The sequence below is a fragment of the Acanthopagrus latus genome, chromosome 13 (assembly GCF_904848185.1).
Source record: "Acanthopagrus latus isolate v.2019 chromosome 13, fAcaLat1.1, whole genome shotgun sequence".
NCBI classification, from domain to species: Eukaryota; Metazoa; Chordata; class Actinopteri; order Spariformes; family Sparidae; genus Acanthopagrus; species Acanthopagrus latus.
Window position 1 is genome coordinate 7,796,111 of NC_051051.1, and position 24,098 is coordinate 7,820,208.

The 24,098-nt window shown below is 44.6% G+C and overlaps 1 protein-coding gene across 13 annotated transcripts in view; it reads left to right on the forward strand.

Moving 5' to 3' along the window:
- Window positions 1–24,098, forward strand: part of zmp:0000001168 (signal-induced proliferation-associated protein 1) — a 40,960-nt gene that overhangs the window by 8,073 nt on the left and 8,789 nt on the right. For 11 of the 13 annotated variants that reach the window (XM_037119489.1, XM_037119491.1, XM_037119490.1 and 8 more), the window contains 11 exons: window positions 13,233–14,839; window positions 16,234–16,358; window positions 16,444–16,632; window positions 17,790–17,964; window positions 18,339–18,442; window positions 19,650–19,807; window positions 20,139–20,745; window positions 20,828–21,102; window positions 21,813–22,220; window positions 23,681–23,807; window positions 23,908–24,031. In XM_037119489.1, coding sequence (XP_036975384.1) covers window positions 13,726–14,839; window positions 16,234–16,358; window positions 16,444–16,632; window positions 17,790–17,964; window positions 18,339–18,442; window positions 19,650–19,807; window positions 20,139–20,745; window positions 20,828–21,102; window positions 21,813–22,220; window positions 23,681–23,807; window positions 23,908–24,031 — 3,406 coding nt within the window. In that variant the 5' untranslated portion in view covers window positions 13,233–13,725. Of the gene's footprint in view, window positions 1–9,287; window positions 9,432–12,370; window positions 12,550–13,232; window positions 14,840–16,233; window positions 16,359–16,443; window positions 16,633–17,789; window positions 17,965–18,338; window positions 18,443–19,649; window positions 19,808–20,138; window positions 20,746–20,827; window positions 21,103–21,812; window positions 22,221–23,680; window positions 23,808–23,907; window positions 24,032–24,098 lie in introns of those variants that run through there. The other 2 variants (XM_037119494.1, XM_037119493.1) reach the window with 2 other exon arrangements.

Sequence of the window (24,098 nt, forward strand, 5' to 3'; positions counted from 1 at the left end):
CCTTGATTACAACACATACATTATTTCATACATACATTAAACGATTAAGCGGTGCAGTGGCTCCTTCTCATTGTTCACGTTGCTGTTACAGGACAAGTGCACTCGAGGGTATTCAGACCCGCTGAAAGCAGACCAGGCCCGACCGTTCACGCTCGCAGCCACGTCACTCCATCCTCATTCTTGGCAGATGGAGATCAAAAAGCCACAAAAAACAAATTCTACGCGTAGAGGAGTGTAAAAATACCCTTGTGGGGAATATTTTATTCTTGCGTGAAATATTGGAGATTATCAACGTATTTGTCTCAGACTGAAGGGCCTCTTTGTTCTGTCACAACTATGGGGAGGAAGTTGCAGACCTCAACTGTTTCATAGACATGTTAAAGGGAGCGGTGCTAATGAAGAAGTGAGAGCAGTTTGAGCAGATACCTCTCGGTGCTGCCTGGACGTCTGTCTACACGGCCACGCAGCCGCCGCACACCAGAAACTGACCGATGGATGTGACCATAGTGGCACAGAGGGGGAAGAGAGCTGGAGGGGGTGAGGGGAGGAGGGAGGTGTCGGACGTTTGCTTTGAAATTCATTCCTGCCACACTTCTCCTATTCTCGCTCATTTTGATTAATGTGACTCAAATATGTGCCTCGCAGTCACAGCAGTTATGTGTCAATTTTATACCTCAGTGAAGAAAAAAAAATGTCACCAGAAATTAAAAAAAATAACTAAATAAATAAAATGCTTGCTTCAGGCAGTCACTGATAAACTGAACAACTGAGAGGGTTTCTGTCTGTAATGGCTGAGTGAATCATCCCATTATTAGTGCACACTAATAATTCACACGATGCATAGCAGCGTCCCGGTGACGCATGTGACGTGTTCTCATTCACGAGTGTGAAGCCACAGACACACAGGAGCTGTTTCTCCTCATCAGCAGAGGAAGCTCCAGTAAAGCCACCGCTGTGCGCATCATCGTAGTTAGCATATTGGTGCACGAGCTGCTCATTTTTTAAGTAGGTCAGAAAGTGCATAGCTATAGTGTGAATGACACAAGGCCACCAGACAAGAGAGGCCGTAAATCTGCAGCCAGCATTTGTCTGCAGAACAGATGTACCATCAGCTCCTCCCAGAAATAGTGTGTTAGTAGGACATTTGAATAATTAAGGGCTCCTGGACCTTTTGGTTTTTAAAAAAATAGCCAATTAGTTTCAAGGTAAAGGAGCTGGTTTTCCTGCAAATGTTAATATTTTACAGTCAACGTATCCAAAAATAGACCTGCAGGTATTAGTCAAATAACCAGTTAGTCGATCAGAAGAAAATTAGTTGATGATTAATCGTTGAAAGGTACAATATGTATAAAGTGGCCCTGGCCCTCAAAACAAATACGGTGCAGCATATCACAAACTAACTGCTCACTGTAGCTGCTGTTAGCTAGTTAGCTCAGCTAGCCATGCAGCTAGTGCTCCCATTAGCTTACTTTGTCTAGACCAGGTGCTGGTTTCCCACCAGGAGAGTGTTAGGGTTGTTTACTATCATCATTAGTGTTGTTTATTATCAGTGTTAGTGTTGTTTACTATCATCGTTAGTGTTGTTTATTATCAGTGTTAGTGTTGTTTACTATCATCGTTAGTGTTGTTTACTATCGGTGTTAGTGTTGTTTACTATCATCGTAAGTGTTGTTTACTATCAGTGTTAGTGTTGTTTACTATCATTTTTAGTGTTGTTTACTTTCATTGTTAGTGTTGTTTACTATCAGTGTTGGTGTTCTCATCAAGTGGCTCAGGGCTAGCTGGTTAGCATGCTTAACTCAGTAGATATCGCTGCAACACAGTACATGTATGTCTTTGACATACAGACACATTTGTATTTCTTCACATTCTGTTAATTAGCCTTAGTTAAAAGATCTTACACACTGTATCTTCAATTTATTTCTCGAGCAGAAATGTGAAACACTTGCTGGTTCCTGCTGTCTCGAGAGTCTTTGGTGTTTTGGACTGTTAGTTCGACAAAAGAGAGAATTTGAGGGTGTTGCGCTGGTCTCCTGGGAAATTGGGATGAGCACTTTAACAGTTTTCTGACATTTTATAGACTATAAGCGATTAATTAATGCTTAAATCAGAAGATAATCAGCAGATTAATGGATGATTAAAAATGTATTGTTTGTTGCAGCCCTACTGCCCATCTCCTCTCCACTTTTGTCCATATGCAAAACAAATACATAATGTCAGTTTGTCTTATGTTGATGATCAAAATAAAAACATATAAATAGGGAAAATGGCCTAAAAAACATATAGATGGGAGACTTTCGTGGTGTTTGCACTGTGTGCTGTGTCCTTTGGGATCGTATTGAACACAAGCTGAACCAGTGCAACATCTAATTTTGATGGCAAACATTTAGGAAGTGGCCAGAATGGCCCAGCGCAGCACCCTCAAGTCACAAGCATCACTTATTTAGCTGCAGTCAGTTCTCAAATATTTTCAGCCGAGAAATTGGGAAAAGTGTGGTTGGTGTAAGCGCCGCAGCCATTTCACGGGCACTTGCTTGCATTTCAGCAGACAATAGGGACAGTGAGGAAGCGGAGGAGGTCAGCGTCTCTTCCTCTGCGCGTAGAAAAGGTGGGCTAACAGTTCAGAGTGCTATTGTAGCAATATTGAGCAATCTCCTTTCCCCTGCCTCAGAGCTGGTTCCACTGATGACGGAGGAGTAACGGTGAACCGTATCTCGACATAATAGATGCAGTCATGAAGCTGAGGGTCAGTTCCTTTCCCTCACACGCCCACACAGACTGACAGACACACACACACACACACACACACGGCGGTCACAGAGGGACAGCTGTTCTTCCTGTCACTGTGTGCCACATGTATAAGGCTTTCATAGAGTCAGCAAAGGCACACAAAGACACACATGCAGTCGAGCCATCTCACATTTAGGCCCTAAATTTCCCTCCCCCTTCCCTCTGTCACACACATGGCCTGACACAAGGTGTATTTTCAGATACACAGGAAGTGGCAGCGCTCTGCCAGCGCACAGTGTCGATGTCATGGCAAATCACTTGTCAAAGAATAGCGAGAGTTCGGTACTTTCTTCTGCCGTGGCTGAACAGCACGTAGGTTTTGTCTTAAACAATAGTACCACAGACTGTATTCGAGTGTGCATCATTTGTAAGTTGTGCTATTTATTACAAGAGGAAGTGGTGTTTTAATATGGACAATGCTATAGACGGCGCTTTTCTGAGTGTACTTCCTCTTCACATTTACTGAGGGGGGAAGTTCACTAGTTATCCCCCCATATTGAGTAGAAAGTAATACAAAACAATCCCTAGATACACGTATTTCAAGTACCACACTGACTCCGAGTGACTCTTTGACATTTAAACAGCTTGTTTTCTGTGCAAAGTCCGCCTCTTTGCTAAAACAGACCCCAAAGAAAGAACTGAAAGTGGTGCAGACACCTCTGAAGTCACGTTGGATGACCTCAGCTGTGCTGCTTTACAGTAAGACGTGAAGCACATCTGCACGAGAGGACGCAGACTTAGACATAAATCATAACAAATCAGCTCCGGTCTGAGTGCACGTTCCCGGTGGTTGGAGAGTGGACAAAGGAGAACCAACCAATGAATAATTAACATCATGGTAACCCTCGCCCCCTTCGCCCAGCCTCATTAATAATTCAAAAGACAGAAGACTTATTTTCAATTTTTTGAAGGACAGGTTGAAAGGAGGGCAGGTTTTTGATTGCGTGGAGAAGGTGCTTCATCGTGCTGTAGCTGTGGACCAGAGAGAGGCTTGACCTCAACTTAGATCCACATCAACAGAGCTGTAAAGAGGCAAAGTGCTTTTCACCGAGGCTTGTTGCCAGTTGTTCCTTGTGCTGCATTTAAAGGGCAACTCCGCCAATTTTTCCGCATTCCAGTGCATTTACTGGTGTTGGGGAGCGCCACAGCATATGTGGAAAAATAGTAGAAATCCTTTTGTGGCTCCAGAGGAAGCTGCATCTAATCTGATACATTTCCCCCAGAGATGTCAAGCATTGGTACTATTGCATTGTGGGTAATGTAGTCGTAAGGTTTTGAAAAGGAAGACAAATGCGTGGAACGAATTGTCCCTAATCAGGCAAATATTAAACATTAAATGCAATGCCAGACATTTTTCAAAACCTGGCACCTATATTACCCACGATGCAACTTAGCCACTGACTGACATCACTGGAGACAATGTATTATATTACATGCAGCTTCCTGTGGAGCCACAAAAGGTTTTATTACTCCCCAGTTCCTGTGAACACACTTTGATGTGTAAAATTGGTGGCATTACCCTTTAATATGTACATTAATTGAAATGCTTTCCTCTCCAGACTTTTTGCTGCTGATCTTCGAAATGGGAAAAGTAGATGTCAATGTCACAGGGCGAACACGTTGTTACGCTAACCCTGAAAGATCCAATTAGCACTGATATACCGCAGCGTTACTGACAGGAGAGAAATATGAGAGGACATGTGTGAGAATGGTGAAGGAGATAACCACCAACAACTTATTTAAATGATGCAGCTTCGCTTCTGGCAGTCTATCTGTCACCTTGAACAGTTGTGTGAAAACGTGATCAGAGCAACACTCAAAATTCACTGTAGTAGTCATGATACATGTGTAATATACACGTGGCACAAGTTGGCAATAGTGCCAGTCTGCAGAAGTAATTCTCACAGTAATGGCTGACAGTTTTCGATATTCCTCAACAACCTGCTCTTCCTCACGCCGCCTTAACAGTTCTCCTCTCCTCAAAAATCGAGCACCAGGTGTTGGAGATGCAGCAGGCTTATGTGTCTTTGGGGACCGATAGCTCCGACTGACGTTTGCAAACAGTCTGAATGAAAAAGGGAGATAAAACACATCACACAAAAAAGGGAGTGCTGCAGTACCATCCACTTAGCAGCCTCTGGACTTGGCCCAGTTCACTGTCCGCAGTGTGGTGAGGGGGGGAGGGAGGGGGGGAGGGAGGAGGGAAGATTGAGGATGCCTAAAGCAAGTGTTGGGCATGAGAATGAACTCATTTTCTGAATCAGATCCAGCCACATTAATTCACATTCTACCCTATTAAAAGCTTTGCAGCGAAGAGTCACATATTCTGCAGCAAAGCAGGGATGCAACCTGAGCTCCGATCTAACAGGGTTGTATGGGATCAATAATGAGAGTGAGGCTCTGCCAGGTTTTAAATTTCCCCAAATCAATCACTATTAGGAGTTGATTTAGACCTTGTGGTTAAGGATCGGTAAGGCAGCTTTTAACTAAAAGGATAGACTGTGACACTACAGCAGCTGACCTGGAGACTGTGAAGCTGGACACTTACCCGCCTGGTTAAACACTCGCCCGAGTGCAGCGAGACGCGCGCTGTTGGATTTTCGTCGTGTCAGATTCCCCGTCTTTACGTGTCATTTTAATGTCACATGTCAAAACAGTCTGCTTGCCTAATGTGTGGAGGCATGCGGTGTATTTCACAACGTCAGTCTTCGTGTGTTGACAGACAGACAACAAGCACGACATCAAGCTGCAAGACTAAACTGCAGCGTGATGTGATGGAGTTGATAAGGCTGCAGTGAACGCTCAACTTTTTGTCACTGATCACATCTAATTGCTGCTAAGCCGTTAAGCCGATTGCAGCAGCTTCACCTGAGGAGAAAACAGATCAAATCTTGGATCGCCTGAATCAGGACGCAATCCTTCTTTTGCCATTCAACACTTCAAATGACTGCACCATTTGCCTTAAAGGGACAATGTACCACAATATTTAAACAGATGTCCTTCCTCTTACCTGTAGCACTATTTATCCATCTACTTTGTGCAGGTGCGAGTCTTCGCACCAAAATGAACAGAACTCAGCTTGTGGTGCTCAAAAATACATTTGAAAAACTCAACTGCGATGTCTCACACCAGAAATCATGACCTGGTTACTCAAGATAATCCGCAGATGTTAACATGTAGGAAACCGCTTTCTTTCTACCCAATTACAACGTATCACTGTGCAGAGGGAAGCATGTATCTACTTAGGCCTAGGGGCGAGCTAACTAAGCTAGCTAACGCTACAGCTCAGCCGAGCAGGGTGCAGTTAAAGCTTAAATCTTGTGCCTTCCACGAGCAGATGCATGTTTTCATGCTGCTCAGTGATGCTTTTGGCAGGTGTATTTCGGTCAAAAGAAAGTAGTTCCTAAATGAAACTGCTCAAAACGAAGTCTCTGGATTATCTTGAGGAACCATGATTTATGCAAATATAGACTGTGGTTGAGTTTCTCAAATGTAGTTGTTTTTTGGTTTTTTTGCCACTTTGACTCCACAAGCCGAGCGCAATCTAGTTCCGTTATAGGGCAGGCAGTAGGCAGACATCTCCATGGTGGATATCTCCAAAACTCGGTGACTCACAGCAAAACAATCTAGATGGATAAATCGCTCTACAGGTAAGAGGAAAAATATGTAATTTCAGGTTTGGGGTGAGTTGTCCCTTTCGATATGATAAAAAAGTTGAAGTAGTTCCTCAGTCACAGGCAGGAAGCAAGAAAGCTGCTCATTCATGCTTCACTGATTCAGCTGCTCCTGACATAGGTGTGGAAGTGTTGAGTAGAAACGATGACGACACCCATCCTCTCAGGGTTCAAAAGTCAGCCATCTCTTCCTGTTTCACAGGACGCAGACTTCGCTCGAGCCGGTGCAAAATAAGTCAAGCGGCCATGACTTCCCCAAAATGGTGCGTGTTTAATACTCCTGTCCTCTGACTTCAGTTCGTGTCCTGACAGCGTACACTAGAGGCCCATTAACCTTGTCCTGGACTTCACGTGGAAGTGGACCTCATTTTCTGTCGTCGGTGAAACCAAACATCTACTCTGGGCAGTAATGACCCTTCAATGTGAATCTGGTGCAAAAGAACAAAGCAACAGTAGAGACATAATCCTTTAAAGCAGATCATATGATGCTGCTCCACTGTGAAATGTCACATTTCCCTTTCTGTCCCAAACTGACCTGACGCTGTCATCACTTTTGATGGACAAAGAAATAGATTTTTTTTTTTTTTTTTTTTTTTAGCACTAAAATAAATGCTTATTTCAAGACTATGTGAGCACAATGCTGAGATCAGTACTGTCCACTGTCTACACACAGGGTTTTTAAGCTCTGAGACGCAGGATTAAACACTGCTGTCTACATGCATTATTGAGTTTCCTGGAGAGAGAGAGACCGGCTCTGGTACCGTGAGGAGATGTGCAGGGGGAAGCATCCTCCCTGTGCTGTTAGTGAATGCTCAAAAAAAAACAAAAAACCTTGAGAGTGTCAGCAGCAGCATGTCTGGGTCATCCCTCGTGGACTGATACTGTGGCAGAGGAGAAAAAACAAAGGCTGTTTATTATTCAAAGTGATTCAGTGCTTGAATAGACGACATTGCCTGCAAGATATTGAGAATACAGCTGTTTTTTTATCCAGTAGTGTGACCATATGAACAGATGTCAGAGTTGCAATCCACCATTGGATACATGAGGTTGAAATGTTAAATAATATTCTTATGATTGTTCAGACAGATGGAAATATTAGTGAAGAAACAGTGAAAACAACAAGGTCATTGAGATTTAAGCGATGCCAAATGTCAGCAAATCAAATTCTGTGCCATTCCTCTTCAGAGTCATTTAATAAATTGCGTCTGAGTGATTCCTGCTAACCAGTCCAGTGAAGGGTCAAGTTTCTCTCGATGTGGCAGCGGAGTTGTGGCTCTGGGAGCATCAGGGGTCGCGTACGCTTTCCATCAACTGCTGCACTGACTGACATGGAGAAATGTGTTTGCACTGTTGAAGTGGCTGAGTGCAACTGTAACAGTGCGAAGCATTTATTTGCTTGTACGGGAGTAAGGAGAGCTGATATCTGATGAAAATTCAAGGCAGTAATCTCCGCACAGACAGTGACCTACTGATTTATTTGTTGGCGTTTGAAAATGTTAGAAAGTGCTACACCATGTGAACAGATTTAATCTTCTCTAATCTTCTCAGGCTGTTTTTAGCAGTATTCAAAGAAGAACAGGGCTGCAGTACAGGGCGAAAAAAATCATACTGTGATTGTTTTGACAGTTATTGCAATTGCATTGTAATCCATGAATAGTGGGAATGAAAAAACTATTAAAGGAGACACATGATGCTCGTTTTCAGGTTCGTCATTTTCTTTTGGGTCACTATTGGAATAGGTTTATGTGCTTTTAACGCTCAAAAAAACACATCTGGTCTCTCATTCTGTCCATTGCTGCAGCTCTGTATTCCCTCTCAGTCTGTTTAATGTAGCTCCTGTCTCTTTAAGGCCCGCCTCCCTAATACCCAGTCTCATCTGATTGGTCAGCTCACACACACTTGACCCATCACCGCTAACAACAACAGAGCAGCTTTGTTAAATTAATCTTCAGGTCCCAAGCTAGCTGCTCGTCATTTATTACGCAATCGTGTAACATGATGACGTATTGTGATGTCATGAAGTCGCAGGAATAAAATCGAGGCTACTGACGAGGCATTTCAGGAGCAGTGTTTTCTGCGGGAGAGACGAGCTTCTCTTGGTGTGGACTTTGACCTTTTTTAGCTTTCAAGATCTTTTGCATGCACAAAACAGAAAAAAACTGAAGGAAAAACAAGAAAGCTTACCTAGTATCCTTTAAAATCATGATGAGGATTTGTAGGCCAGGGGCACCTCTGAAGCTCTGCAGTGCTTCATTATAATGCTGCCTTGTCACACATTTAACCAACATGTTACTGCACTTGGCCACACTGCGATCCCAAACAGAACTACTGGAAACGGATTTTAAACCACTGAGATGCACATTTACAGTCAGACTACAATCAGCTGCATGAAAGCTTTTGAAAAAAGAGCTTCCCGTCGCTGTTTATTGTCAAGCCTTCATAATATCCTTAAGTTCTTTTTTATAGCCACTCAGTCAGTCTCACTATCACGAAATGATCAGTTTATGATCATATTAGGGTTTGGTTTAAAGCCGACTGATACAGCTCGTAAGACTGTTCAGCTAGAAATATCCTGGGAAAACATTAAGCGAGTTATTAATCATTTATGTGTTTTTCTAGGGCAGCAATTTTTTGAATCAAGAGGCGGTTTGTTTAAATGACAAAGCTCCCCTGCTTTTTCTGTTTGGAGGATGTAAAATGATATTTGAATTGTTGTGGCTAATGCAAACAGCTGAAAATACAAACAATTGGTCTCCTGACAAATTGAGCAGAAACGTTTGGGGGCAGGGTCAACTCTTCAGTTCCTCTTCACTTTGTACTTCCACTACGTTAGGTACACCACACACTTCTCTATGCCAGTACTGCAGTCAGTCATTGTGTATCTATTCAACATCACTGTTTATGTGGCAAGGGTATTTAGGACAGGACTAGTGAGGATTTGATTGAACACATCAAATATCAGTAATGGTAAGAGAATGGCTTTGCTTTGCTTTGAAAATGTACCATTTTTTTGTTGCCGTCCTTGATTGTGATTCAAAGAGAATTTGTTGATTAGCCTCACACAGCAGATGGAAAATGACTTAATAACACTGGAGCGGATAGATGCTGAAGCACCCGGCAGATTATGTAGATGCAAATCGTGTTAATAACTTAGTGATCTGTGCCATTCCCCTTCAAAGCTGGTTTCAATTGGGTCCTGATCAATGAAGGACTGAAAAGACTGAGAGCGTTTAGACCTCAGTTTTCTGTTCATACCAGAAGTTAAGTGAACTGTACGGCCGAATGCCTCTTTTTGATCAGGCGAATGCACTAAGAAGCCACAGGGACTAAATGTTTTTTCGATTGCACATGAGGTTTTAAGACTAACAAATTAGGCTGATATCATTGGTTACTGAAATTGTCAAATAAAGGAAGTTAGAGATAGATCGGGTTAGATAAGTTGTGTCATGCTTTATACAAGTGTTAAGTGTAAAGTTAGAAAAATAATGTGCTAAATCCGTAGCCTGCACTGTGTATTCAGCTAAATGTCAACATTAGCATGCTAACATGTTCAAAATGATGAGCTAACAGTAGTTTAGAGGTTTAGCATGCTAACATGAACATGCTGCAGCCATACTGCTGGTTTTATTTTTTTAGGCTAAGCACCCAGATTTATTGTGTGAGGTGCAACTGCATTTTCTTTATTTTGCCTATAGCTAATTTTATCTCACCACCTTCTTTCTGCGATTATCAAACCCATATAGATAGACAATATTATTTTAGTGAAATTTTAATAAACTGAAGATTCAGTCAACCATCTTGTGTTTTGAAAGAGATCAATTAAATGTTGTCTTAAATGTCTTGTTGTAGCAGTTTTGCTGAAGTTCACTCGTCATCAGACTCGTCATCGGTCGAAGGCTTATTTGACAAGAGTGAAGCTATTTTACCCTCTGAGTCGAGTAAACAGGGATAATTTAGAGCGCCGGTGGGCTAGATAACACATCGGAAGAGGGTGGCACCAGACCGGTTGCTATGGAAACAAGGAGTGATTCACGGGTCGGGGGTCTTCGGAAGCCGACGAATACACGGTTTGAACAAAAGTGGTGAGTGATAAGTGTCCAAGTTCAGCCCTCGCTGTGTGTTGGTGGAGAGCAGGAGTGCTTCTGGCAGATCCTGGAAGTTCAGTTTGTTGTTGGAACAACATGAAGGCAATCTGTGATTCTCGAAAAAAAAAAGAAAAAAGAACCTGCTGCCAACAATCTCCACTCCCACTTTAGAATATGGGTTTGCTCGCTCACTTTTTTCATGGCTTTGTGAAACATGCAGATGATGCTGCACCTGTAATGACTGCAGATAGACGAACATCATTTGTGCCCCGCGTGGGTAATGGGGAGTTGGAGAAGATTTGAAGGTTCCCAGCAAGAAACATGAGCGGGGTTTTAATGTCAGCAGCCCTGGCACCATGCAGACAGTGCACAGAGGCCGCTCTATGTGAACCAGAGCTCCTGTGTCAAATGGGGAACCACATGGACAGGAAATGTATTTAGATTAACAGGGCAAGAGATGCCTTGACCAATCAGAGGTGTATTTTTATCTTGATTATTAGTTGTGTGCATGTAATTGATCATGCTAATTTTGCAGCATCATTTGAGGCGTTTGAGATAATCAGTAAGACAGATATGGCTGTCTTCTTTTGTCCCAATGCTGCACATATTGTTCGAGAGTATCTGTAATGCTAGCCATCCATTTAAGCATTTTACACTAATATTCTGCTTCAAAATAACAATAAAATGTCTAAATTAGAGATTAATATATAAAATACAGCAGAAATTAAGATTTTTGATCAATAGGTAGGTTTGCTCAAGGGGAATCAGCACTCATGACGTCAGTTTTCCGGAGTCCTGACTCTGTCCATGCATACAAAAACATCCCTCCTGTCTGTTTCCAGTAATTTAACCCCACCTTCCCGCTCCTTTCTCGTATTAGCATTTAGATGTATGTAGCTGCTGAATGCTTCTTTCAATACAGTTCGTGCTCATTTGCATCGAATGCTGTGTGTCTCAAGCTTGGCCTGTTGGAGACTGTCGGGGACCGTCTGTGTCAGTGCATTTTGAAAGCATTGCATTAGCGGAGCAACACCAACAAACTAAAATTGCATATTATTGTTAATGTAAAGTCTCAACGTGTTTGCAGAGGATGAAGATGTAAATCAGCCTGGTTTAAAGCCACGGTGTCCTTTCAAGTGAAATGTAATAAATATTAGAGTCTATGGAAAACAAAAGCATTAATTTTTAAGTGCTCAAAGTGCAAAGTGCTGACTACTAGAATAGGTGTACATGCTTTAATGCCCCTAAAACACATCAGTTTTGTCATTCTGTCCAGTTCTGCAGCTCTGTATTCCCTCTCTGTCTGAAACGCTGTTTTTAGCGCTTGTCCCTTTAAGACCGAGACTTTGACCTCTTTAGCTTTCAAGACCTTTTACGTGCACAAGAATCTGTATAAGACATTAAAGGAAGGAAAAAGAAGAAAAACTTTATAGATGTCCTTTAAAGCCAGTCTAATCTGCACATTTCTTGCCAACAGTGAGCCCCTCGGTGTCACCGGGTGTCTTCTAGGTGTGCATATTAACACTTTCATATATTGGCATATCTGGACACGCGATTGAAACTACTCATAACTTCTGATCGTGACAGCAGTGCAGGCGAGGGAGGGAAACAAAGATTTCTTGTGACTTCCTCTCTTTACTCTAGTTGAGTGTGTGTGTGTTTGTGTGTGTGTGTGTGTGTGTGTGTGTGTGTGTGTGTGTGTGTGTGTGTGTGTGTGTGTGTGTGTGTCTTTTCTGGTAGCAGCTCTGCACCACTGCACCTGCTCTTTGGGCTGCAAGCATGAGAGAGAGAGAGAGAGAGAGAGAGAGAGAGAGAGAGAGAGAGACGGAGAGGAGATGCTTGCAAAAATGCTAGACAGGAAGAAGCCTCATACCTTATTGAGTGCGACAAAAGGTTTCGTCTCGAGCTGATTGACGTCAGTTTGGTCAAAGACGGGGCAGCAGTGGCAGATGATGACAGAAACCGACTGATCTTTAGCTGAAACAAAACCCACTTTGTTGGTAAGTTGCCGCGGATATTTAAGACGATGGTTTGTCTGTTTGGACTTAAAAAATGGGGAAGCAAATGTGCATTGTACTCTGTCGCCTTTGAATGACTCTCAAAAAAAAATCAGCTCATCCAAAATACTATATTGCTAATGCTCCTGTTTTTTAATATTTATAGATTTTTTTAACACTGCTGCAGGAGTGAGCTAAACCAAACTGTGTCTGTTTGTGTGTGAACGTATGCGCGGGTGAGAGAGAGAGTTTACACTTATTTCTCTTGTATGTTGGCACACTGTTAGTAAGTCAGGAAGGCCCCCCCCCTCTGTTAATACTGTCTATTGTGAGCGCGTGTGGTGTAGATATGTTGAGCATTTTAGTCTGACGCGGACCTATTTAGGGAAGCTGTGGAACGGAAAGTGTGTAAAGGAAAGAATGATAATGAAAGAAAGCAGAAAACAGAGGTACAAGGCATTACTCAACAATAAGACACACGTCAGAGCTGCTCGCCGCTGTACAGTTAGAATTCAATGGTTGTTTATCACAGCCATTCTCCTCCACAGAGTGTTTCTGAGCACTTGTGTACAAGCTGCTGTGGTTGAATATAAAGCCGACGATTAGGATAATAGCACTGTGGAGTGATGGGAAGGATGAGATTGAAAAAAGCTTTATATTCCTCTGGTTTTTTTTTCTCTCTACAGGTGGCCAGTGGAAGCAGCAGCAGCAGCAGCAGGCGCTGAAGAGTGCAGACGAATGGGTGCCATGTTAGAAGGGCTGATAGAGACAGAGCCTCTCCTACACAGAGGACAGAGAGTCGGGCTCCAGTGATGATCCTCTCATCCTCACACCGCAGGAAGGAGCACCCCGCAACCGGACCACCACCCAAACACACTCACGCGCACCTGCAACGAGACACACTTGCACATTCTCCTCAATCTTCTTCATTCACACTTCAGAACTCTTGTGTGGCAGCTCACGGAGGCATCTATGAGAGCCCGAAGGGTTGAGAAAGTTCAGCCATTTTAAGTGGTGTGAATGAGGACTGTATTTGCTGCTCACACATTGTCTTCATACACAGTTTCTCCCATTTCACACCAGCACCATAGAGACCAAGGACAGAGATTTAACTGGGGAGAGCAGAGCGCTCTGGGACCAGAGTGGAGAATAGATAGTTAGACTGGTTCCTCAGGCATCATGCAGTCAGATGACCTCTTCATCCGCAAGTTTCGCCGTCAGAACATGCGGCCGCCGATCGCCACTGTCAATTTTGACCCCAAGCGGGAAGCAGGTGTGGTGGAGTGGCCGCCCAGGAGGGAGGGCGATGGAGCTGACGGAGACAGCCTCACTCCAAGCCGCGCAGGGTTAACCCTGAGGTCGGTGGGCCGCGGCCACATCATGCAGAGGAGCAACAGCGATGTAACCTTGGGAGACTTGGACTCCTCCGGAAAGGCAGGGGGGAAAGCAGCTCGGGCGGTTGGTGAAAAGGTGGGCGCGGGTTCTCAGGGGGACTCGGGTGTACTGCTTCACAGGGAATACGGCAGCCTGTCCTCACTGGAGAGACAGTCTCAAGCCCAGGAGCCGAGCACAGACGACCAGGGGCCCCTGAGCCCGAATGCCCTCCGCTTCAAAGACCCTTTCCTGCTCTTAGGACTGCAAGGCAACCCTCCGGAGCCTGATGGATTCTTTCGGGGTCTGTCTCTTCCCGCAGGGGACTCCCCAAAACCTGCCAAGCCGCCGAAGCCTGAAGGTCTAAGTAAGAAGACCAAACCCGTGCCCCCTCAGATCCCTCAACCAGGTCCATATGACATAATCGGGGGTGGGGCCTGGGTGAGGAACTTTGCCCACTACGACGTTCAGAGCATCCTGTTTGACCTCACCGAGGCGGCTACAAACAGAGACAGCATCGGGCGGAAAAAGAACATCACCTCAGGGGCCTCCGCAGCCTCCCAGCTACGCCCACTCTCCCAAGCCACCCCGTCCTCACCTGCGCAGGGCGGGGGAAATAACGGTGCGAACGCAGATGACCCTGAGCAGTCGCTGCTGCTAGACGAAGGCGACGGCAATGATAACGAGCTTCTGCTCAGCTGCCCACACTTCCGCAACGAGACGGGGGGAGAGGAGCAGGTGGGTCTGGGTCGATCCCAGTGGAGGCGGGGACTCTGGTCGAGCCTTCGGACCCCCAACGATGCAGTGTCGGTCCTGGAGGAGCCCAGAGAGAGTCACGTCCAGCAGCAGGGCAAGAGCAACTACTTCATAGAGCACGCAGATCTGGGAGCACATTACTATCGCAAATATTTCTACATGAAAGGTACGTGCAGCGCAAGGCAACTTTAACTCATGCTAATTCTTCTTACGGAGAGAACAGCATCACAAAAAATCTATTTCTGTTCATCTTAAATGAAAGTGGAAGTACACTGTGGGGCTTTTAGAAACTGGATTACTGCACAATGCTGCCCAAACTGTACTGTACTAATTAAAATTACATATTGTAGATATTTTTATCATAATATTTTTTGCTCCTTTTTTTCTTTCTTTATACAGTATTTTCCTACTTACTATATTTATTATCATGCACCAAAACACAGAGACATATTCCTTGCATGTGAAAAAATACAATCACTTTTTAAGTCGGAGTAAGACTTTATCAGTGTACAACTGTGTAATTTAGGGACTGTGCTAAAATTATATGGGACAACGGGAAGGTCATCTGTGGGGGAGGGTTAAGTACTTTTTCCTGAGAGGAGGGAAGTGTCACTTATCTGGGAGGTCAGAAAGACTGGATTTACTTTTTACTTTGGCTTCTTCTTGTGAAACGTTTTTGTTTAAGGAAACATCACATCTTCATCTTCTTCCGCTTTTGTGAGTGCCACAAATATTAAAGTCGTTCTTGGCTTCAAAATCAGCAGCCTGGCCCGAGTAACTGCTAACTATTGCTGCCTCTCCTTGAACACCTCCGGTCCGGGGCCTATGCAGCCTGTGAGAATGATGAAGACCAGTTACAATACTGAGGTCCTGATTGACAGATGCCAGTAGCTTAGTTGCTAAGGTAACCTGTAACCTGTCGTTATGCAGCCAAGGGATGTCAGGAGCCAAACCCGGCACGAAAACCACCTTGGTACCGTATTCTGTACCGGCTTCTGTAAACACCAGTCAGTATCTGTGACTTGTTTCTCCCTCGCTGCCTGTTTTTAAAGGGAAACTACGCCAAAGCATAAAGCATTTCATGGGAACTTTAAACTTTTTCACTAGTTGTTTTCTGTTTCCCTCCTTTCTTTTCATTTTGTTGCAACTTTTACTTTTTTTACTAATTCTTTGGTGAAATGTCTCCCATTGCTTTATCACCAAACCTGAGTAGGTGCTGTCTTAACTGTTTCCTTCTCACTAAGGCGGCTGTAGCCATGTTGAATGGTTCTTCCAACATGTTTTAAGGGCACAAGTTCATGTTTTCATTGTCTGGCAGTGGGTACGAAATCTATCATGGAAATGAAGTTTCCCAGTCAGGCTGGCAGCCTGGACCCCATTTTGTCGGCTTTCATGTCTCTATTATAAACTGAATGCATTAACGTTTTGTTCTCTGTTGTTGGAAGTTGCTACTGTGAGGAAAACAGAGAGTGACTCCTTATGATCGACGTATTTTAAGCACAGCTCTGTCACAGTTCTGATGTTCACAGTTGTATCTGTGTGACTGTATTGTCATCACAGAACACCAGAATTTCTTCGGCATGGACGATCGCCTCGGTCCAGTGGCCATCAGCTTCCGTCGAGAGGAGAAAGAAGGATCCAGCGGAGCTCAGTACAATTGCAGAATCATCTTTCGCACCACAGAGGTAAAACCCACACTTTGCTGTCCTCGAGTTCAGCGTGTGTTCAATTGATCCGACTGGATGTGACAAATGCGAATCTTCCCCTCAGATGAAGACGCTGCGAGGTTCCATCCTGGAGGAGTCAGTGCCTTCTGCCGCCCGTCACACGACCCCTAGGGGCTTGTCACCCAAGAGGCTGCTGGAGTTCATCATGCCTGAGCTGAACCTGCACTGCCTTCGCTTGGCCTCAAACTCCCCGAAGGTCCGGGACACCCTGCTGAAGCTGGATGAACAGGGGGTGAGTACGTCTGCTGGCACTGAAGACTGCTGCATGTGTCAGACACAAAGCTTATGAGGCCGTCGGATAGATACAAATAAAAAGAGAAGACACAAAAGTTCAAATCTGAGACACTGCAACTGAAAACATCATTGATTAACTCATGTCGATCGCATGATGATTTTCTAATCATGTATCACATGAATGGAAACCTTATTGTCATGACCCCTGAACATGTAAATTCAGCTTTAATAGATAGCATCTCGCTCAGGACTGTCCAAGAAGGGGCCCACGTGTGAAAGTTGTCCCACGTTATATCATATTTACAATTATTTTATTTTGCTGTCACGGTCAGAGAGGGAAGCTCAGTTTCTAGGATAATGTGAAATGGCTGCATTCCAGGTTGCAAGTCATATAAATGCAGACAATCCGACGTACTGAAAAGATGACGGACAGCAACAACAGCGACATATTTGACAACCAACATTATCATTCAACCACTTTCTAGCTAACATCACCGTTTGATTACATCCAACGTGTTTTACAATGTGCTTTCATAGTTTTGAAGTATTCGATGCTTTTCTTACTGTATTGTGTAACACCAACAAACAGTAATGTTAGCCAGGAAGTGCTTGATTGTTATCATTAACTGTTGTCTAACGAAAATGTTGATGGTTGTCAAATGTTTCTTTACCTTGACACATGGTCAAGTGTCCCTCCAGATTTTCACTAACGACTTTTCAGTTGCTGATCAATGAGTAGGCAGTCAAATAACATGATAACAGTTGTCAGATTCCATATGTGTGCAGGACTTAATTTATTAAATGTGAGCCTCCAGCCTGAGCATAGTGTCAGAGGGAAATGGCCTCTGTGTGAACAAGGTCTACAAGGTTTGATTTGGCCCAATTTGGTACCAAGATGGTACATGGACTTGGGATCCATTGCTGCTCAACAATACAATAGGTGTTTTCTTTTGGCCAGTGGGTCACAGTTTGGGCACTGCTAGCTCGACCTCTGAGGATACCTCGTTTGACAAAATAAACTTTTTCCAATAGAAATGTAAAGTAAGATGTCAAAAGATCGAGAAACTATGTATAGATAAAAAGTCCTGGCAGCTTAAATGAAAGGATGCTATAAATATGCACATGTAACAGTCTAAACTCTGTCTCCCAATGCAGCTGAATTTCCAGCGAAAGGTCGGGGTGATGTATTGCCGGGCCGGGCAGAGCTCAGAGGAGGACATGTACAACAACGAGAGCTCGGGGCCAGCGTTCGAGGAGTTTCTGGATCTGCTGGGGGAGCGAGTGCGCCTCAAGGGCTGGGAGAAATACCGAGCTCAGCTGGACAACAAGAGTGAGCTGAAAACACACACACACACACACACACACACCACGCCCGCCCCCCATCCATCGGCTAGATCTCACCTTGTCGCAGTACCATTATCCAGAGGGCATCAGTGCAGCACTGAAAGCCTAAGATAACTGCTATCTGGCCACATGTAATCTGAGTAATGCCTGCGAAATAGCATAGTCACTGCTGATTATCTTGGAGCTGTTTTCTCCCCTCAGTGAGCAGCAAAGAACAGCTTTTGAATGTGACAGTTTGAGTTTAGTCTTTCCTTCAGAGACGTTGACTGATTTTTCTAAATCGCTTTATGTGACGTGTGTGTGTGTGTGTGTGTGTGTGTGTGTGTGTGTGTGTGTGTGTGTTTCTGTGTGCTTGTGTAGCGGACTCAACGGGGACACATTCCCTCTACACGCGCTACCAGGACTATGAGATTATGTTTCATGTGTCCACCATGCTGCCCTACACAGCCAACAACACACAACAGGTAAAATAAACAGACATGCGACACACCATTTCCATTTCCTGCCTTTTGTTTTGCAGCAGCATTTTTTTTTCCCAGTACCAGGTTAATCTCCTGGAGTTCTCACACTGACAGTTTTCTCAGATGTTTCACCTCTCTCCTTAAAAGAAATTGCATCAGTCTCGGTACAACCTTCATTACCCATCTCTGTTCAGACGGTCATGCTTTGGTAAATGCTTTAGAAAAAGCCTCTGTACTCGGCAACAAGCATGACATAAAAATCCTGCCCCCCAGTGTTCAACTCCCACCATATAGGTAATCACTGTCGCCTCTCAGACAGCCATCCTGTTCAGCTGACTGTCAGCTCTTTATGTGCAGTCTGTGGTTTAAGCCTGTTCGTCGTAACCACAAAGAGACTGGACATGACGTGGTATTATAATACACTATGTAAATTAGAGGTTTAACAAAACCCTGAGATACTTCCTTAAACTGTTTAGTGGCTTGGGATTTTCAGTTGTAATGTTTTTTCTGACTTCGTTAAGTGTTACAGTCTAGTTTCAGTTCTGTTTGACTAATTCAAAAAAGATGGTATTTGCTTCAAAGTCATAAAACATTTTAATAGTGCTTAATCAGTCATTTTAAAGAGACAAGACTCATACTGCACACTATATTTACTAGAGTACTAAGTGAGTAAACCGAAAGAAACAGCATGGGCATGCCACAGATTGATTACTGAAGAGACAAACATTTACCACACAAAGACAAGAAATGACTATGACGAGACATGAAACTACCAAATAACGCAACAACCCACACAACAACTACAAAAGTAGTGAAAAAAAAGGGTGACAAAATAGTTGGGGGGGGTCTTTAAATGAGGGGACTTCAGTAATATTTTTTATTTACAGTTTTAGATTTTATTTGTTTTATTTGTTTGCTTGTTTGGATCCCCAGAGGTGGCTGAATTGTTGACAGCTACTCCCTCTGGGGTCTGTATACAAAGAAAATACATATACACAACAAATGTTTGCACTTGAACTACATACAGTCAGTAATGAAGCGGATGTTTTCTGGCTTTTTGTAAAACCTTTCTTGTATGTTCTTTAGATATAAATCCAGTCAGATTGCTCCAGTGAGGTTCGCCTCGTTGTTGTTCACCACGATGACTCCGGCCTAACACGTCTCTCTCTCTCTCTCTCTCTCTCTCTCTCTGTCTGTTTTGCTCCGTCAGTTGCTGAGGAAGCGACACATCGGTAACGACATCGTGACAATCGTGTTCCAGGAGCCAGGCGCCCTGCCCTTCACGCCAAAGTCCATCCGCTCCCATTTCCAGCATGTCTTCATCATCGTCCAGGTTCACGAGCCCTGCACTGACAAAACCTATTACAGGTCTGACTTTCTGCTGCACTCTTTTCAGAATAAATGCATCTTTCTAACCCTGAAGAAACATCATTTCACAGGCTGAAATCTCTTATAAAAACAGATGCCTCACCAGAGAGTGGGTGCCTTGTATCATAGTACAATCAATATAAAGATGGGTGTATATATATACCTATTTATAGGAGAATACCTAAATCTGTAGGCCTCTGTATCGGATTCAGTGTCAGTGTTTGTCTTTCTGGAGAAAGAGTGGAGCGCTGAAAACAAGACGTAGATTGAATGTCTCTGCGGTATTCTCTCTCTTACGCTGTCATTCCTTTTTTTCCTCTCCCCCTCTCAGGGTGGCTGTGACACGCTCTAAAGACATCCCATTATTTGGCCCACTGTTCCCTAAGGGCGCACGCTTCCCTCGCTCGCCTGCCTTCAGAGACTTCCTCCTGGCAAAGGCAGTGAATGCAGAAAACGCCGCAGAGAAGTCAGAGAAGTTCCGCTCCATGGCCACCCGCACGCGACAGGAATACCTGAAGGACCTGGCCGAAAACTACGTGACCACCACGCCCATCGACTCCTCCACCAAGTTCCCGCTGCTCTCTCTGGGAGGCAAGCGCAAAGACAAGCTGAAGGGCGCCAAAGGGGCGGAGCTGCACAGCGCTGGGGCATTAGTGTGGGCTGTGATGGTCAACGGTGGAGATGATGGGGAGGCGGGAGAGCTCAGACTTCCCTGTCTGCTGGGGGTGTCGGCAGAGTCGGTGGTGCTCATTGAGAGGTGCACACGCAGGGTGGTGTTTAACTGCTCCTGCAGAGATGTCATCGGCTGGAAGGCGGTGACGGAGACTAAGGAAGGGGGCCCATGCTTGGATATCTTCTATGAGCGCGGGGAGTCAGTGTCAATCAGTGTGATGGAGAGCCAGGCCGAGGATATACGAGAGGTGGTGCAGAGGCTAGAGGTGGGTGATTGTGTCCAGATTTAAAAGTGTAGTGTTGTGGTCACTTTGCATCTTTCTGATTCATTCATGTCCTCACCTGTAGCTGGTCACCCGAGGCTGCGAAGCTTTCGAGGTCACCCCCCTGCGCGACGGAGTCGGCCAGCCCGGCTTCCTGATGAACGAGGAGGGCTTTGTGACGGAGCTACAGCGCTTCTGCTACGCCGAGAGCGGAGGCCTGCAGCTGTGGGCTCGTGTGGTGCGGCTGTGCGGACACTCGCTGGTTCACCTGAGCCCCGAGGAGAGGACCAGGCTGCTCCGCACTGCGCACAAGATCCACATCACTGTCATCCCACCGGACGAGAACGGCAAGCCTCGCAGGTGGGTGAGGCTGCACAGAGGAGGAGGAGGAGGAGGAGGAGGAGGAGGGAGCACTAACGAGGGCATGTTTGGGTCAACAGACACAGAGTGAGACTGGAGAGGGGGCTCATGGGTATAAAGCGTGCTCCAGAAAGTGAAGAGTAGTCCCAGTGAGGAGGTGAGAGGGAGGCTGATGGTAAATAAGAAGGAGGGGGTTAGTGGGACAAGAGAGGTGCTACTCTGCTGCTGATGACGGCCTGCAGTCAGTGTCACACCAGCTGGCTAACAGCCAATCAATCCCTCTAATGATCTGTAATCACTGTGACACAGTGTTACCACTCAGCTGAAGTCAGAGGGCAGATGTGGACACAATAAAGGAGAAACAACATTAAACTGGAGCGCTTAACTTTAGATCAACGCTTCAGAGCTGTCAGCAGAAGCATCCTCAGAGAACCCCATACTAGTTTATTTATATTTCACTTCTGAATTGCTTGTTCTCTGACAACAAAGCACAAATAGTCACAAAGATGTCACAATTCCTCACAGGAAGTAAGATACTCTGCAATTTCAGAGGAATATAATAGAGGCATAGACAAATATAGCCTTTTTTTTTTCATCCTGTCTTTGTATTTGTCTTCTGGATTAATTTATGACTCACCAGTGCAGTGAGAAACTAGACGCAAACAATGGTTTTCTTCTTTCTGAGTACGTTGTTGTTTCATACTCTGCAGAAGTTTCTCCGAGCTCTACCAGAAAGCCATCAAGGACGCGGAGTGCAAGCCCGGGGAGGATCAGTCTGGAGAGGCCTGGGTGCTGGACGAGAGGGAAGAAGAAGAAGAAGAAGAAGAAGAAGAAGAGGAAGAGAAAGGGGAAGAGGAGAAAATGAAGGCGGGTGTGGTCAGTGAACCGGACATAATGGAGGTGCAGGTGGAGGCCGAAGAGGGCGAGGCACAGCCGCGTGAAAAAGGGCAAAGCGAGAGAAGTCTCGGCTTGCTCCTCACGCCGCCCAGCTTACCGCTGCTACGGGCCACTTCTCTGCAGGACCAGCCAGCCAATCAGAGCCAGGAGGGCAGCGGCTCACAGCTCACACGCAGCTGCTCGTTGGAGAGACGGCCATCCCTCAGGGACACGTGTGATGGGTGAGTGTTTACCTTACTACTGTAGGCATCATAGAGACGAGAAATGCTGCTCTGAGAGACGTCATAATCGTTCTCGCTACATCTGCAAAGTGGGAGAGCAGCAGGTAAAAAGAGCTCTTACATCATCCAACATGGCTGAAAATATCCTCAAACTGGAGCTGACTCATCACAATTTAATCTCCGAGCCAGTGCTTCACTTTTCCTGCAAAGGACGAGGCAGAGAGAAAGGACACCGAGCCGTGTGTCGCTCTGCGTCACTGAAGTGTGTCAACTTAATGCAAAAGTTTCAAGTTAGAAAACTCATTCAGATGATCCATTTTCAATTTGAATCTTCTTTTTTTTCAAACGCTGTCAAATGTGACTCAGGATATCAGATTTCAATGGATGATTATGGCAAAAGTGATTCACAATATCGATATTATCATATGTCTATTATTAACACAATATCTATATATATCTCTATATTTTTTTAATATCACAGTTATTGCACCACTTATTGCCGACACCCCTACTGTCAATCTAAAGTTTTAATGGAGTACAATGTTTCCTTCTGACTTATAGTGGAGCATAAAGTAGCATGTAAAGAAAAGACTCAACTACAAATTTGTATTGAAGCGCAGTACTTGAGTCAGGATACTTCGTTACATTCCACCTCTGCATGTAACTAATTGGATGATTGCACAGTAAATCTTGAAAGGATTACAAGTCTTGGGAAAAACTACTGCATATACCTTTAATATCTTCAATGAGTCCAGCAGTGTTATAGAAGCGCAATACTACACCAGTGGAACGCGTTTTAACATACATTACCCATAATGCAATTTGCCACTTAGTGACATCACTAGAGGTACTTTCCAAGACCCTTTGTCTTCTTCTTCTTCAGATATTAAGAGCTGACAGCAAATCAAGTAAATGACAACAACGGAGCATTTGTTTCCATTTTACAGTCACTTACATGATGGGTCGCTCTCTGCAGTATTCCCTGATCCTCTCGAGGTCCTCGTGTCAGAGTCACAAGAATGTTTGCTAAGTGTTAAACCCCAAGGAAAAATAGAAACACCGCAGGACATGCATGTATTTGTACGAATGATTTCAAACACACTGCCTGCTCGCTCTCCCGCTGAGAACTCCAGAAAAGCAGCTTGAAGAGGAGATTGTAAAGGAAATATTCATGAGGATGATATTAAACTCTGCTGCTCACCAAAATGAATTTGACGTTTTTTTGTTGTCATGCGAAGTAGAACTGAGCAATTTGACCGAAAACCGCATCAGATATGATCTCTGTGATGGATGATTTTGTGAGGACAGGATAGCAAACATCAATCAGGCCAAAATCTAAGCCGTCCTGCAGATTACATGTTTAAGTAATCCAGTTCCTGTTTTGACCTCTGGATTGGATAAAAAAAAAAATGTCAGGAAGCATCAACAACATATTTGCTTTGTGTTTTTGTCCTCACCAGGCATGTGTACGACAACGTGGGGCTGAAGGTGGAACGCCACATCTATGAGAACGTCGGCGAGCTGAGGGATGACACACCTGATCTGATCCTGGCCGTCAAACCCAAGGTTCCCCTGGAGGAAGAGCAGGTGACAGGCTGAGACGAGAGGACATCTGATTGGTTTCTCCGCAGCGCTCTGTCCTCCTCTCTGACAGTGTCGTTTCCCCTCTCTGTCTCTGTGTCTTCAGTTCATGGCCGCTGACTTCGGCGATGACAAAGCCTCGGCGAGTGACTCGTCTTCCCGTCTGTCGTGTGTGGACCGAGCTGAGAGGAATTCACGAGCCCTGAGTCTTCATAACTCCATCACCAAGAGTAAGGGCATCAGTTTTCCCACATATTACGCTATAAATTGTAATACTGAGAGCTGAGAAGGGTGTGA